General features: G+C 35.3%; 2 protein-coding genes across 2 annotated transcripts; both read left to right on the forward strand.

Moving 5' to 3' along the window:
- Positions 1–4862: 4862 nt before the first annotated feature.
- LOC148202033 (uncharacterized) lies at positions 4863–6126 on the forward strand. The gene is made up of 3 exons (XM_088109508.1): positions 4863–5114; positions 5256–5660; positions 6058–6126. The coding sequence occupies exons 1-3, from the start codon at positions 4863–4865 to the stop codon at positions 6124–6126; spliced, it is 726 nt and encodes a 241-aa protein (XP_087965634.1).
- Positions 6127–12664: 6538 nt separating this feature from the next.
- LOC148202034 (uncharacterized) lies at positions 12665–14065 on the forward strand. The gene is made up of 4 exons (XM_088108524.1): positions 12665–12954; positions 13045–13261; positions 13347–13508; positions 13590–14065. Exons 1-4 carry the CDS (start codon positions 12781–12783, stop codon positions 14063–14065), a joined length of 1029 nt encoding a protein of 342 aa, XP_087964650.1. The 5' UTR covers positions 12665–12780.
- Positions 14066–16692: the final 2627 nt, after the last annotated feature.

Raw genomic sequence — 16692 nt, forward strand, 5'->3', positions numbered from 1 at the left:
AGGTTTTTTGTTTAGATTGATGTGATTCTATGCAATAACATCTTTCACAAAAGGGGACATGCAGTTCTAGTTTATTAGCTTTTGGTTATTAGATAAAGCCAAAATGATTTATCTTTCAGTGATTTTAGCTTACTTCTTTCTTGTAGGAATATATTGTATTCATCTGGAAAACATGTAAAGAAAATTTCTCCTAATGAATAAAGTTTTCAAATTCTTTTTATCAGTGATGGATCTGTCCTTGGCTTTGATTGCTCTGATGAATTTTTTTTATTAACCCTCAGTTAATTATACATTTTAACTTACGAATTTGAACTAGCATAAAAGAGAAACATTTTTCGAATAAAATGTTGGAAGAGATCTTAAAAAAAGAAAAGAAAACAATTGTTTAATGTGTGTTGTAACTTGTAAGCTTTGGTTTACTAGTTTGATACAAGGTAACCTGTATGTGATTTTTGTCACTGATCACTGTTATAATTATTATTGCAAAATTTAATTTGGATTAAATTGAATTTTTCAACAATGGGTTAGTTTCAACTTGACTTTGGGAAATTTGACTATAAAGATTTTCACCAAGGACTAGTTCGATAGGAAAGGTGATACAAAGATTTTGGGTTTTTGTTTGCATTGTCTTTCTCGATTGGGAGGAAATTGAGATATAAGATAGAAGGTCAATTGAAAAGAATCTCCTTAAACAAGTAATATATAATTTTCTGCTTTTGCTTTCTCTTTTACTTTTCCAATTATCATTTTCTTAATTCTTGGTTTGTTTTGTTTTCATTTGGGGAAGGGGCTTTGAATTGCTCTACGTCAACGTGCTTCTTATCAAGGAGTAGGGCCTTAAAAAATGGTTAAGAAACCAATCTCATTAGACCACTTTGTTTCTCCTTCTATCAACTCATTTGGAAGCTTGTTCTGTGATTTAGTGCAATTTGCAAAGCCTGATTTGGTTATCATTACAGGATGTTATGTCTTAAAAGGAGAAAAAAAGAGAAAAAGAAATTAAAAGTGATGGGTTGTAATGGCTGCAAATCTTTTTACTACACTGTCATATCATATGTTACCATTGTGATGGAATGGAATATATGGCATTTTTTATTTTGACTATGAAATTCCCCCGAAGTTTTGCGGTTCTACTCTCAAACAAATCCAAGAATAATAGTGAAAATAGAAAGGAGAAACATGTTGGGCCTAGTGTTGAAAGCCTATTTAGCATGTTCTTTTGTAACCCTTACTTACTTTTTTCTATTTATTTACATGTTTATTACATAGACTTTTAAGAGTAATTCTGATAATGTGATTATTATTAGTACCCTTATAAAATAATTAAAATGAATAATTCATCTTGATAATTACTATTAGATGTAATTAAGTAAATTGTATATTTTTATTAAAACTAAAGCATTTTAAATGAAGATTTATTTAAAAAGATTATCCATCATCTTAATATTTATTTTTATTTTTATTTTCTAAAATCTTGAAAGCATATAAAAGAATGAATATTACTGGTTGTGATTAGGGAAAGAAAAAACAATTTGCGTCCGCGAATATCTAGGAATAAAATCCATTATGGATAGTTACTATTGTGGATAAAATCCATGACGGATAGTTGCTATACACAGATATTTATTATCTGCAGGTAACGAATAACGAGTCACTAGTACAGAAAGGGGGAACGACACCGGTTCTTTTGACACATAGGCCTCGGTTTCTAAACCGAGGCATATCTAGACGAGATAAAAAGTGACAGACTATTTGACTCGGTTTCAGGACCCGAGGCATAAAAAAACAGAATTGACACGGTTCAAATTAACCGAGGTCGTAGGTTCTTTTTTTTTTATTCATTTTCTTCTTTTGTACACTTGGTTCAAACCAAAAACATCATCAACCAGCACATCAACCAGCAGCTCCATCGTTTGTAATTGATCGTCAGAAGGAGCAATCCAGAACAGATAGTTGATTTTAAAATTAACATACCCCATTCAAGAGCATCACTCTCCGAGCTCTCGTTCGCACTCGAGGAAGCCGCACACGTGCAAACTTTCAAGCATCTTCTCTGGATTCTCTCATTTCGATCATCGCCACTGCACGCTGCTTCGAAGTGTCCGGAACCTTCACATGTGCCACCTCCACTCCCTCTCGGACCTCGGTTCAGTCGCACCGCCTGAAGTTGCCGCACTCCTCCTTTGGCGCGTCCCATATCGAAAACCACCTGCGCTCGCGACCCAGAACAGAGAGAAGAAACGCCACCGTTGCAGGACGTCATCGCGGTGACCTCGCCACGACCTCGCCTCCACCTCGTCGTGCCTCGCCGCGCTTCGCCGCGCTTGCCGCCAACATTGAGTATGTCGTGGTGAAGAAAGAGAGAAGAAAGAAGATGGAATTTGAACCATTTCAGAAACGCCACCGCTGTAGAAACGCCACCGCTGCAGGACGCCATCGCCGCCTCCTCGCCGCCACACGTCGCGACCTCGCCGCGACCTCACTGCGGTCTCGCTACGACCACGCCGCGACCTCGTCGCGACCTCGCCGCCACCTTGCTGCGACCTCGTCGCCACCTCGCCATGCCTCGCCACCACCTCGCCATGCCTCGCCGCCACCTTGCCATGCCTCGCCGCACTTGCCGCACTCGCCGCACTCGCTGCACTCGTCTGCCGCAGTGAAGAAGCTTTGAGCTGGATCTGGATTTGCGTAGAGGAGAGAAAAGAAACGGAGATACCCAAGTGTTGAAAATGAAATTAGGGTAAATTGCCCCTTTTGATTTGGGAACTTTATGCCTCGGGTGGTTATAGGACCGAGGTAACAGAGCAATTTCAAAAAATTACCAGGACATTGGGCTTCGGTTTTGCTTTTAACCGAGTTAATTTTGTTTTTATGCTTCGGTTCTTCTGCAACCGAGACGTATAACTTCGTCAAAATTAAAAAATGCCACCGTTTTTACATATGCCTCGGTTTTCTAAATACCGAGACATATGACCGTGTTGTTATCCCCGATTTGCACTAGTGAGTATTTTAATACCTGTTTCTAAACGGGTTGGGTGTCAGTATTATACTATCCGACTCGCAGATATCTATTATTTGCAAAAAATAATAATAATAATTTAATTTATTTTTTTTAAAATTAAATTTTCTTTTTATTACTCTTAAAAAGGGGAAAGCTTTTAATAAAAACAATTACCTAATCCTAATTAAAAATCCCAATTTCCCAATTGTTGGTTTCTCTAAAAAACTTTATTCGGAGTTTTTTTTCCTAATCTCTTCTCTTTTATATTTCTCGCGAGCAAACCCAAAAACTTCAAGCTTCTTCTCTATCTCTGTTCTCGCACAGACAACTCAGTTTGGGGAAAAACATTTATGTCTCTTGATATGAAAGCTTATAAAGAGTAATTCGAGTGTTTGGAAGCAATGGTTGAATCAATGAGTAAGCCCTCTGGATCCTGTACTCTATCCATGAAAGCTAAGATTTATCTCAATATTGTTGGTCATGTGTCTCAAGGTATTTGAATTCTTGATTCAGGAGCAATTGATCATATGCCACCTTTTCATGTGTCCTTCAACTCATATGGTAAAACAAATTGAGAACAACTTATTACAGTTGTGAATGGTCAGGGTATACCTATATGCGACTTTGTGAGTATAATTTTGGACTCATCTATTGTATTAAAGGATGTTTTACATGTTCCACAATTAGCTAATAGTTTTATCTTTAAGAGAAAAGTCACACATGATTTAAATTGTTCAATAACATTTTTTTCAACTTATTGTCTTTTTCAAGACCTTGCTACGGGAGAGACGATTTTACCTATAAAAGGCTTGGGAATCCTTCATTCAATCTTATCAAATCCTTATTTTTTCATTTGTTTAACAAGAAGTCTGTTGAGTCTTTTATTTGTAAGTTGTCGAAACAACATCGTGCATCTTATCCTATTAGTAATAAAAAGAGTATTTCTCCATTTGATTTAATTCATTATGATGTTTGAGGACCTATCGTAGAATATATTTTTGGAGCCAAATGATTTGTTACCTTTATTGACGATTGTACTAGTGTCATGTGGACATACCTTATGAAACACAAATTAGAAGTTTTCCAAATCTTTGTTAATTTTTTCCGTATTGTCCAAAATCAATTTGGAAAAAATATTAAAAGAATTAGGTCTCATGGTGGTAGTGAATATTTGAATAATGAATTTCTCAATTATTTGTCTCATAATGGTATTGTTCATGAACTAACATGTGTAAACACTCTTAAACAAAAACAGGGTTACAAAAACAAAAAGAATTGTAATCTTCTTGAAGTAACTAAAGTTCTTCTTTTTCAGATGTTTGTTCCAAAAAATTACTGGGGAGAAGCTGTGTTAACTGTCACATGTCTCACTTGTTGGCATGAGTCATTATAATCTCATAAAATTAGGAACATTTATTGTAATTGCTTTCAAATCACGTATATCAAGGGATAAACTTATGTTTATTTAGGAGCATCGTGAATAGGCTAGAAAAGCTCCTAAAATTCCTCTTCCCTATATCTATTTATACTCTGTAAACGACTCAATAAAAGATTAAGGTGAATAAAATACCTTCAGTTTTAATACATGGTATCAAGAGCATAATCTTGGGATGCAAACAACTCTAAATAGATGGGTGATTCATCCGAAATGGGAGATTCTTCAGCGAATGGCGATTCCACGGTGCAGCCATCAAATGCTTCTGCTGCCGAGTCCATTTGTGAAAATCTTACGGCCAAAATGACGGAGGCTTTCTCGAAAGCGCAACCCACATCACAATCGTCAATCTCTGATTCTTCAATAGTACCGATCAACATCAAGTTGGATGGTTCCAACTATGCCCTACGGTCCTAGGTGGCTGAGATGTACATCTCAAGCAAAGCCAAACTGGGATATATTGATGGATCTTTTCCTCCGTCATCGAAAACTAATTCCGCATTCCGTAAATGGCAAACTGAGAACGCGATAGTGAAAGGATGGTTGATCAACTTACTGCATCCTTCACTGGTGGGGAATTTTATCCGCTTTCCAATCGCTAAAGAGGTATGGGACGCCATTGGTACGACATACTTTGATGGATATGATACGTTACAGGTTTATGACCTTCGACGGAAGGTAACCCGGATGCGGCAGAAGGGGGGATTGATTGAAACATATTCTAATGATCTACAAGGGTTGTGGCGTGAGATAGACTTTTGACGTCTTAATCCCATGGAATGCGGGAAAGATATACAAAAATACAATGATTTGCTATAGGAGGAAAGAATTTATATCTTTCTCGATGGATTGGACGACCGACTTGATAAGATTCGAAGTGACATACTCCAACTGAAGCCATTTCACACGATCGAGCAGACTTATCCATATGTTCTAAGAGAGGACACTCGTCAGACCGTGATGACATCTGGGGTAGAGAATATAAAAAGTGGTGCGGTTATGGCCACTAAAGGCTCAAAAATTGGTCAACAACCAACACTAGTGGCTGGGAAACACAACTCCGTCTTGAAGTCAAAAGGCCCATTCGATGGAGGAAAGTGCACACATTGTGGAAACACTAGACATACTCGTGAAACTTGTTTCAAGTTACATGGGTATCCAGAATGGTGGCATGAGTTGCAAGCTAAGAAGAAAAAAGAAACCACTTCACTAGAGGAGGCACTGGTAAAGTTGCGATAGTCACTGCCGAGTCTTGATTGTCGCTTGTTCCTATGACCAGCTCCTCCGTCTCAATGGAACCAGGTAACTGCGGTCAAGTTTTTTGTAGTTCTAAGTCTCAACATGAAAATGCATGAATTATTGACTCTGGGCAACATACCATATGACTTTTGATCCCACAAACTTCTCTCATTCAACCCCACCACGTAGGACTTGCATTGCAAATGCAAATGGAGTTACATATCCGGTCACAAGTGCTGGAACTGTGACATTATCACCCTCACTCTCCTTATCTCACACTCTTCTTGTTCCTACACTATCTAATAAATTAATGTCTGTAAGTAGAATAACTGAAGAACTCAATTGTGTTCTATTGATGTACTCTACTTTTTTCCTTCTTCAGAATGTTCTCGGCAAGAAGCTTATTGGACGTGGTACTAAGAGGGAGGGAGGGGGGGCTATACTACCTTGATGATTTTAACAAAGGAGAAGCATATCATGTGCACCACCGGGTCAGTGGCAAAGAACGGTAAATATGGTTTGGGCATCGTTAGTTGGGACATCCATCATTCGATTATTTGAGAAACTTATTTCCAGATTGATTTTTAAATTTGAAAAATGCTGAGTTTACATGTAATACTTGTATTCTGGCTAAAAGCCATAGAACCTCCTATCATATGAGTTTGAATAAAATCAGTGTTCCTTTTGCTCTAATACACTCTGATGTGTGGGGACCTTCCCCTAGGACTATTGTATCTGGTCACCGTTGGTTTGTAATATTTGTCGATGATTGCACACAAATGACATGGGTTTATTTGATGAAGACTAAAGATGAAGTGTTTAAAATTTTACAGAATTTTCATGTCATGATCCTACCACCGATAGAACCTATATCACTGTGGATGTGACTTTCCTAGAATCTGAACCTTTCTTTTCTCCTATAGTACACAATTATGCTCTCTAGGGGGAGTCCATGAATAAAGAGCGAAATTGGTACTTGGCAGCTCCATCATCAGTTTTTGAAAAAAAACAAATTGGAGAGCATGAATAAGAAATTGAAGGAGTAATCGAGGATGAACCTACAGAAATGGAACAGAGTGAAGAAGATCCTTCTACTAATGAAGGAATTACTAGTGAAGAAATTAGTGAAAAAATTGCTAGTGAAGAAGTTCCCGTCAATGAAGCGTATATCAATAAAGGAAGTGAAGAGCCCCCTCGCTCCGAAGCACTCGACCCTTTCATTGAGAACAATCCTGAGGTAAGTTCTTCTATTATCTCTTAATCTACTAATACTCCTGTAAGATATGTATTATCTATCGAACGTCTTCTTCTTTCCGATCGGGGCAGGTTGAGTTCTTGTGCTGTCAAGGGTACTGCTAGGACAATTTCAATAGTTGTGCTTGGAGAAACCCAAGTAAGGGGAGCTAGATACTTTTCTATGGGTTGTATGAACAATACATGTGCTGAGATCTGTAATATTCTGTTGTTTGATGAACAAATTTGTGTTTAGAGTGACCTTGTTTTGTATGAATCTGTATGAGTAATTATGGAACTTAAAATTTCTGTTGTAGAATGCTACAGCTGACCGTTCGGTCTTATGCTGCTCTTAGTCTTATATCGTTCGGTTTGGTGCTGCTCTCGGTCAGTACCATTCGGTTTTTGTTACCCTATATCTGGGTAGCATTCGGCCTCATAGCGTTCGGCCAAAGGTCTCAGTACTCGGTCAAAGCTCCTACCGTTCGGCCAAGCTCTTAGAGCTCAGCCGAAGATCAAACCGTTCGGCCAAAGCTCTTAGTGTTCGGCCAAAGATCAAACCGGTTGGCCAAAGCTCTACATGCTCGGCCAAAACCCCTAGCGTTCGGTCTTGAACACGTTCGGTCAGGGTTTATTTGGTGGCGTTCGATCAGGGTTGATTTAGTAGCGTTCGGTTAGGTGTTGATTTGGTAGCGTTCGGTCAGGGTTTATTTGGTAGCGTTCGGTCAGGGTTGATTTAATAGCGTTCGGTTAGGTGTTGTTTTGGTACCGTTCGATTAGGTGTTGATTTGGTAGCGTTCGGTCAGGGTTTATTTGGTAGCGTTCGGTCAGGGTTGATTTAATAGCGTTCGGTTAGGTGTTGATTTGGTAGCGTTTGGTCAGGGTTTATTTGGTAGCGTTCGGTCAGGTGGTGATTTGGTATCGTTTGATTATGGTTGATTTGGTACCATTCGGTCAGGGTTGATTTGGTACCGTTCGGGCAGGTGTTGATTTGGTACCGTTCGGTCAGGTGTAATTTGGTAGCGTTCGGTCAGGGTTGATTTAGTAGCGTTCGGTTATGTGTTGATTTGGTACCATTCGGTTAGGTGTTGATTTGGTACCGTTCGGTCAGGGTTTATTTGGTAGCGTTCGGCCAAAGCTCTCGATGCGAGGCCAAAGTCATACCGTTCAACCAAAGCCTTAAGCGCTCGACCAAAGCTCATAGTGTTTGGTTCCAGCCTCTTTTGCTCTTGTTTTGGGTTGAATTAAGTGTGTGGGATGATTGCAACGCATAGTATGATGTGATAATGTGATTATATTACAATTATGTGAGTATGTGAAACATGTTTGGTGGTTAAAAATATGTGCTTGTACTAGTATGGTTGATGGACGTAATTCCATGGATTTCAAAGGGAGGTTACATGGTGGTGCCCTATAGTGTTGGACGTAATTCCATGATCTTTCAGGAGAAAATTCATGGTGGTGCCCTAGTAATGTTTAGAATGAATTGCATGGTAGCTCAGTCTTGGGGGTTTTCCTGACGCTCCAATGGTCTTTCATTCTCAAGTAGAGAGGATTGATTCATGTGGTGAGGAGTAGCAGGAGGTCCTAGTCTTGGGTGCTTCCAGTATGACCCAAGGTGAATGATGACGGACTAACCTCGTGAGTGTGGTAGGGTAAAACCCATTGGCAATGGCTTTGCAAAGTAGTAGAGGCCACCACGAGTGCATAACCCGCCATAGCTCGGCAATCATTCTAGTCCGGATGAGTCAAGTTTAAGTGCAACAAGTCATGTGTGTGTAGTGTACTGTATTTGTCTTTATTTGCATGTTGTCTGTGACTGTTATAACATGATTTTATATCTAGCTCACCCTTGCTTGCTTGGTTGTTGTTGCTTGTGTATGTTTCCTTTTGCGATGATCATCCACTTGGGTAGGAGCAGAGAGCGAGGAGGACACTTTGGAAGCAACTCTTGATGGGGACGACAGTGTTACAGCTTAGATTTGCTAGCTTTTAATTCCATGAACTCATATTATTTTGAAGGACTTTAATGCATCTAAAGTTTTAAATTCTTTGTAATTTCCGGGGAGAAACTCTAATACTCTAGTTTTCAATTCCACACTATTCTAAGGATGACTGAAATCCTAATTACTCTTGACTGCTTTCCTATATTATGCATGACGATGACTTTATTATATATTGGGACGTCACAATATATGTACTCAAATTAACATGACTTACTCGTGGTGATAAAAAAAAATATTTTTAAAAAAATGCCTAAGTTTTGTAATATTAACTTTGAATTACACCATTTTTTTTGTAAAAAGATCTAATATTCATCCCAACTAAAAATGATATTAATTCAATATTTTTATTATTTATTATATTGTTTTGCATTATCTTCTTTCTTTTTAGCAGAATTATTGTATAATTTGACTACTTTGAATATGTGAATTGAATTTAAATATAAAATGAGATATTTTAAAGTCTTAATTATTAAGAAATAGATTTTAAATATAATTTAGTTCTACAAAACCTTAAAATAAGATTTATACTTAATTATATATTATAAATTGATTTATAATTTGACAATAGTTTTGGGAAATATTTGTGTACACAGTAATGAAGAAATGGAAAGGAGAAAGAACTTGTGAGATTGAGAAAGAATGCAACAAGACAATGACCAATTAACAGCAGGTGTTTTGAGTGTGTTCAACCAATACTAACCAAAAACGGCTTTGGTTTTATATAGAACCTTACATTTACTGCTTTATATTATTCATCAAAATGGTCCCACAAAATATATAACTTTTAGGTGAACTAGGATTTCCCTCCCTATTTCTTTCTTCAATGATAAGATGGAAATTGGAGAAGAGTGAAACTAAGGCGGATAGTTAGGTTCAATAGAAATAGATTCAGACTTGTTAATTTTTATTTTATTTTGTTCTTTTTTTATAAAATTTTCAATTTTCAAATAAATGGATGCTGTGTTTTGTAATGATTTTTTTCTTTGTTTTTTTTCTATCCTTTTATGAGTTTGATTTATTTAAGAATTTTCGTAAATTTTTTAAAAATGTTCATTTTCGAATTCTCCACCATTGGTCACTTCTAATTGTCATAATCTTACAATCTTTTTCATTTTCTACCTTATAAAGTTTAGAAAAGGTGTCAAAAGCACAATCCTTATAGGTTAAGAATTTTACCCATGTCCATCTAGTGAAGTCGTTGACTACTACTAGTCCATAACATTTATCACTTACAAATGTGGTTTTTGTAAGACCAAATACTTCTATATGAGACAACTCAAAAGGTCTTTTAGTATAAATAACATTTTTACATTTAAAAGATTCTTTGACATGTTTGTCTTTCACGTAAGTATCACAAAAGACTGTGTTGAATGACACTTTAGGCAACCCTCTTACAATGTCATGGTATTGCAACTTTGAGATTAATCTCATGTTTGCATGTCCATATTTATGATCCCATATCATTGCCTCATCTTTTATAGACACTAGACATGAAACACTTTGAGCATGCAACTCATTTAGGTCTATCTTGTATAAGTTTCCTTGCATATCAACAGAAAATACTAGTAGACCTTTGTTGTCTATGACTCTACATTGGCCTTTTTCGGAAACAACATTATATTCACTGTCACATAATTGACTTATGTTAAACAAATTATGTTAATGAATACATTATCAATAAAGGGGGAAATGTGTGTACATATCTTTCCAATGCCAATTATTTTGCCTTTTTGGTTTCCTTCGTAGATTACTATTCCTCCCTTCTTACTCCTTAGACTTTGGAACATACACCTTTCTCCCGGTCATGTGTCATGAGCACCCACTGTTCAATTACTAGGACCAGGGTTTCTGTTTTACTGTTAAGCATATTTGCAAGAAAGATTATTTCGTATTTGGGTACCCATCTAGCATTTTATCCTTTCTTATTGGATTTGGACATCTTATTTTCAGAAGTTGATGTATAACTAGTATTTTTATCATTGGGATTAACAAAATAAACGACGTACCAAAAACACATTAGAAGGGGGAGGGGTTGAATAGTGTTAATGGAAAATTTTTCACAACCCTTCTGATATAGCATGCTATCGAGCTCTTGAAATTTTCCTTTAAATGATTAGAAGCTTGACTTAATAGAAAAAATCTCAAATATTCCCTAACACTTTACCACATCGTCATATTGTCATTATTACTGCTATCACCGCCGCTTTCATCATTCTTGCTGCAGAGGAAGAAGACGAGAATGAATGTTCTAGACATAGAAAAGAAAAAAATGCAGAAAAAAAAATCATCTTGAAAAAGCTCTTTCCCAAATATATTTTAAAAATGACTTTCACAATATATTAGAAGTATTTAAAAAACCTCATTCCGAAAGATATTATATATTATTTTAAACTTTTTTGTTCAAAAATCTATTCTATAATACATGTATCTGAAAAATTCTATTCTGAAAAATTTATTTCGAAAACTATGTTCCTATAATTTCATTAGGAAATATAATTCTGGAAATTCCGTAAGGTTTCTAGAACGTAATTCTGGAAGACAATTTTTCAAACAGCAAAATGGTTATTTTGAAAATTTTATGGATGTGGAAAGAAATCGTGGTGTACAGTAAGTAAGACCCCGTTAGGTTTTATGCTAATAGGAGTGTTTGGTCTCGAACAATCAAACACTTATATATGTTGTTACTGGTTTTTTCTGTTTATTAAATTGAATAAACGAAGAAGAAATTATTTCTCAAGTCTTAATTTTCTTTGTCCCTTGTGACTTTTTTTTATCTGTATTTTACAATTATAGCTCTTGAATTTGAAGAGTTTTAAATATTTCATTTCCCATGATGGCAGGAAAAACATTAAGTTCTTGTAATAACTAAAATGAAAATCCTCCTTGTGCAGTGGGTCTTCCACCACATGATCCAGTGTTAAATGTGTTTATGTAGCTAGCAACGACGAAAAACAAATTGGTAAAGAAGATTGCATTATAAAGTTCCTTAGTAGGTTGAATGATGAGTTTGATGTAATTAGAACTCAAATTTTGGCCCTTGTTCACTTGAATGAATTTGGGAGGATTTGAAGGTAAATCTTTTGTTATATATTTGAGTGGATTTTGGAGGTAAGTGAGAATGAATTTGGAAGTAAAATTTTTTGATCTGTCACATCAATCAAATTCTACACTAATTCTCACAAACTTTACTTCCAAAATCCACTGAAATAAACAATAAAAAAATTAACTTTAAATCCTCTCAAATCCATTTAATTACTGAAACCCTTTCCTTAGTACTACAACATGAATTGAGGATTGAAAGTTTAATAATAAATGTAACTATGCGGACAATTTCATAGAATTTTCTAATGCGTTATAAACATTTTACTATTTGTAATTTTATAACCAAAAGATATAAGAAAAAAGAACATTTCGAGAATTTATTTTCAATACACAACTTTTTAATTAGATTAGGTAGTGGGTTAAAAGTAACAATCTCAAATATACTTTATTTTGGATGAAAAATGAATAATTTTTAAAAAAATATTTATAAATTTAGAAAATAAAAGATTGTTAATTTACTGATATATTAACATAGATTTGATTAAATATAAGTTATTTATAATTGAGAGTGAATAATTGAACCTAATTAATAGATTTTTCTTGGAATTTCAAAAGAGTGATTAGAGTTTAGAATAACTATTTTTAAGTAAATAGAAGTGAAGAAAAGAATTGAATAAAAGGATAAGGGGAAATTAAAAGTGAAAAAAACATAAAATATTTTAAAAAAATTATTCAAAAGGTGGGAAACTGGTGTGTTTAAATACAAACTGTCCTCACACAGTGCCATCACGATTTCTCTTTGCTTGCATTCTAAGAAATAAAAAATGATGATGCAAGAAAGCCTGGGAGTGGAAGAATCGTTCGGAAAGGTTAACATTTCGCCGAGTCAAGTTGCATTCATAGTAGACCAGTATCTCTGCGCCAACAACTTATCGCATACGCGTGCCACCTTCCGCATGGAAGCATCCTCCCTCTTCGCCGGTTCCTCATTCAATCAGGTTTTCTTTTTCTCCTTTTAACAATGCACAACTCTTTTTCTCTTTCTCTCTTAACCAAATTCATTTAATTTTTCCTTTTTTGTTTTCTAGATATACAAGCCTTCGTTAAATTTAAAGCATATACTCGATGATTATATATTTTTGAAGAGAAAAAACTTAATCTTGAATCAAGAAAGGGTTGCGATCATGCAAGAAAAGTACAGAGTTGAGAAATTGGTGCAGGAAGTGCAAAATGTCGTCTATGCTTATCGTTCCTTTCAGAGGCTAATCCCAATAGATATTCCTGTTACGAATAAAACCCCTTCAGGTACATGAATTTAAACATTGGTGTTTTTTTTCATTCCTGAAATTACAGTCCTCGAAGTGTTATAGTTTTGATTTTATTTTTTTAGGTGTGTGTACTGGTACCACCTCCTTTGTTCAGAACACAAACACATACAACAAAATACACGGGCAGCAGTCTAACAAGAGAAAGAATAGTGAAGCAATACATGCGCCCACAATTGCAAAAAAACCTCGTGGTAGACCACCTGGGAAGAAAAATCAAGTTAAAGGTATAATGGTTTCTGTCTATGTTAAGCATACAATATCTTTTCAATTTAATTTTAACTCTTTTATTTCATGTTCTCTCTCAGGTCTAAACGTGCTCCCACCATTAGGGACTCAATCATTAATTGTGAATTCCACAGCTACAGGTTCACAAGTTCCCACCACCTCATCAATCATAGAGACACAACCTGGAACAGCAACCAATAAATCTGTTACAACATGTAATAAGGATGTTGTTACTCATTGTGAGGCTGTTGTGGTCTGTCCTGAAGAAGAAATAAGTAATCAACCCAGCCTTCACCCTTCTCCTATAAGTTCAGATTCTGACACAGAAGATAAGAGGGAATTAGACTGCAATGCCTCTCATGTATTTTTGGAAAATTCAATACCAAATGAGTTTTCCATCCCAGAAACAGAGAAGGAGCATTCACAGTTGGATCTATCACACGTTAAGTTTTCAGATTTAGATATGGAGTACTGGTCAAACTTCTCTTTCAAAGACATAGGCATCTTTGCTGAAGATTATTTTGATGGTCCAGCTTTAACTCAGGTTGATGCATGAAGGTTTTTTGTTTAGATTGATGTGATTCTATGCAATAACATCTGACACAAAAGGGGACATGCAGTTCTAGTTTATTAGCTTTTGGTTATTAGATAAAGCCAAAATGATTTATCTTTCAGTGATTTTAGCTTACTTCTTTCTTGTAGGAATATATTGTATTCATCTGGAAAACATGTAAAGAAAATTTCTCCTAATGAATAAAGTTTTCAAATTCTTTTTAACAGTGATGGATCTGTCCTTGGCTTTGATTGCTCTGATGAATTTTTTTTATTAAGCCTCAGTTAGTTATACATTTTAACTTACGAATTTGAACTAGCATAAAAGAGAAACATTTTTCGAATAAAATGTTGGAAGAGATCTTAAAAAAAGAAAAGAAAACTATTGTTTAATATGTGTTGTAACTTGTAACCTTTGGTTTACTAGTTTGATAGAAGGTGATTTTTGTCACTGATCACTATTATAACTATTATTGCAAAATTTAATTTGGATTAAATTGAATTTTTCAACAAGGGTTAGTTTCAACTTGACTTTTGGGAAATTTGGCTATAAAGATTTTCACCAAGATATAAAAGGTGATAGAAAGATTTTGGGTTTTTGTTTGCGTTGGCTTTCTCGATTGGGAGGAAATTGAGATATAAGATAGAAGGCCAATTGAAAAGAATCCATCATCTTAATATTTATTTTTATTTTTATTTTCTAAAATCTTGAAAGCATATAAAAGAATGAATATTACTGGTTGTGATTAGGGAAAGAAAAAACAATTTGCGTCCGCGAATATCTAGGAATACAATCCGTGATGGATAGTTACTATTGTGGATAAAATCCATGACGGATAGTTACTATATATAGATATTTATTACATGCAGGTAACGAATAGCGAGTATTTTAATACCTGTTTCTAAATGGGTTGGGTGTCAGTATTATACTATCCGACTCGCAGATATCTATTATTTGCAAAAAATAATAATAATAATTTAATTTATTTTTTTTAAAATTCAATTTTCTTTTTATTACTCTTAAAATGAAAGGAAAGCTTTTCAATAAAAAAATTACCTAATCCTAATTAAAAATCCCAATTTCCCAATTGTTGGTTTCTTTAAAAAACTTTATTCGGAGTTTTTTTTCCTAATCTCTTCTCTTTTATATTTCTCGCGAGCAAACCCAAAAGCTTCAAGCTTCTTCTCTATCCCTGTTCTCACACAGACATCTCAGTTTGGGGAAAAACATATATGTCTCTTGATATGAAAGCTTATAAAGAGTAATTCGAGTGTTTGGAAGCAATGGTTGAATCAATGAGTAAGCCCTCTGGATCCTGTACTCTATCCATGAAAGCTAAGATTTATCTCAATACTGTTGGTCATGTGTCTCAAGGTATTTGAATTCTTGATTCAGGAGCAACTGATCATATGCCACCTTTTCATGTGTCCTTCAACTCATATGGTAAAACAAATTGAGAACAACTTATTACAGTTGCGAATGGTCAGGGTATACCTATATGCGACTTTGTGAGTATAATTTTGGAATCATCTATTGTATTAAAGGATGTTTTACATGTTCCACAATTAGCTAATAGTTTTATCTTTAAGAGAAAAGTCACACATGATTTAAATTGTTCAATAACATTTTTTTCAACTTATTGTCTTTTTCAAGACCTTGCTACGGGAGAGACGATTTTACCTATAAAAGGCTTGGGAATCCTTCATTCAATCTTATCAAATCCTTATTTTTTCATTTGTTTAACAAGAAGTCTGTTGAGTCTTTTATTTGTAAGTTGTCAAAACACCATCGTGCATCTTATCCTATTAGTAATAAAAAGAGTACTTCTCCATTTGATTTAATTCATTATGATGTTTGAGGACCTATCGTAGAATATATTTTTGGAGCCAAATGATTTGCCTATATAGCCAACTGGTCTGAGTTCGCAAAGATGAATTATAACTACCGCAGATAATCGATTATTGTTAGTGATAATCGATTATTCGAGTCCGTTACAGGGTTTTCAAAGAGTGATAATCGATTATCCTGAGGAATAATCGATTATTCCAGAGACTTTGGCAGTTCTCATCAGAACTAGTGATAATCGATTATTTGGAGTAATAATCGATTATTCCAGAGCAACGAGGTTTTTCAGAAGGGCTCAGGATAATCGATTATAGCTTCTAATAATCGATTAAATACGTAGCAGTTCTAACAATACGAATTTTTCTAAGTATTACACGTTTAAGGCTTTTCCTAATAAATTTATAATCTACAAATTGCTTTTAAAACAACTATAACAATGTATCATCTTTCAGCATCATCAAAATCATTTATCTTCAAATTTACCAATGCTCTTCATTGGTAACAAAAAGTTGGTCAACAACCAACACTAGTGGCTGGGAAACACAACTCCATCTTGAAGTCAAAAGGCCCATTCGATCGAGGAAAGTGCACACATTGTGGAAACGCTAGACATAGTCGTGAAACTTGTTTCAAGTTACATGGGTATCCAGAATGGTGGCATGAGTTGCAAGCTAAGAAGAAAAAAGAAACCACTTCACTAGAGGAAGGCACTGGTAAAGTTGCGGTAGTCACTGCCGAGTCTCAATTGTCGCTTGTTCCTATGACCAGCTCCTCCGTCTCAATGG

This window comes from Vigna umbellata, chromosome 3 (genome assembly GCF_029865625.1).
Source record: "Vigna umbellata cultivar VRB3 chromosome 3, Vumbellata_1.0, whole genome shotgun sequence".
Classification (NCBI taxonomy): Eukaryota; Viridiplantae; Streptophyta; class Magnoliopsida; order Fabales; family Fabaceae; genus Vigna; species Vigna umbellata.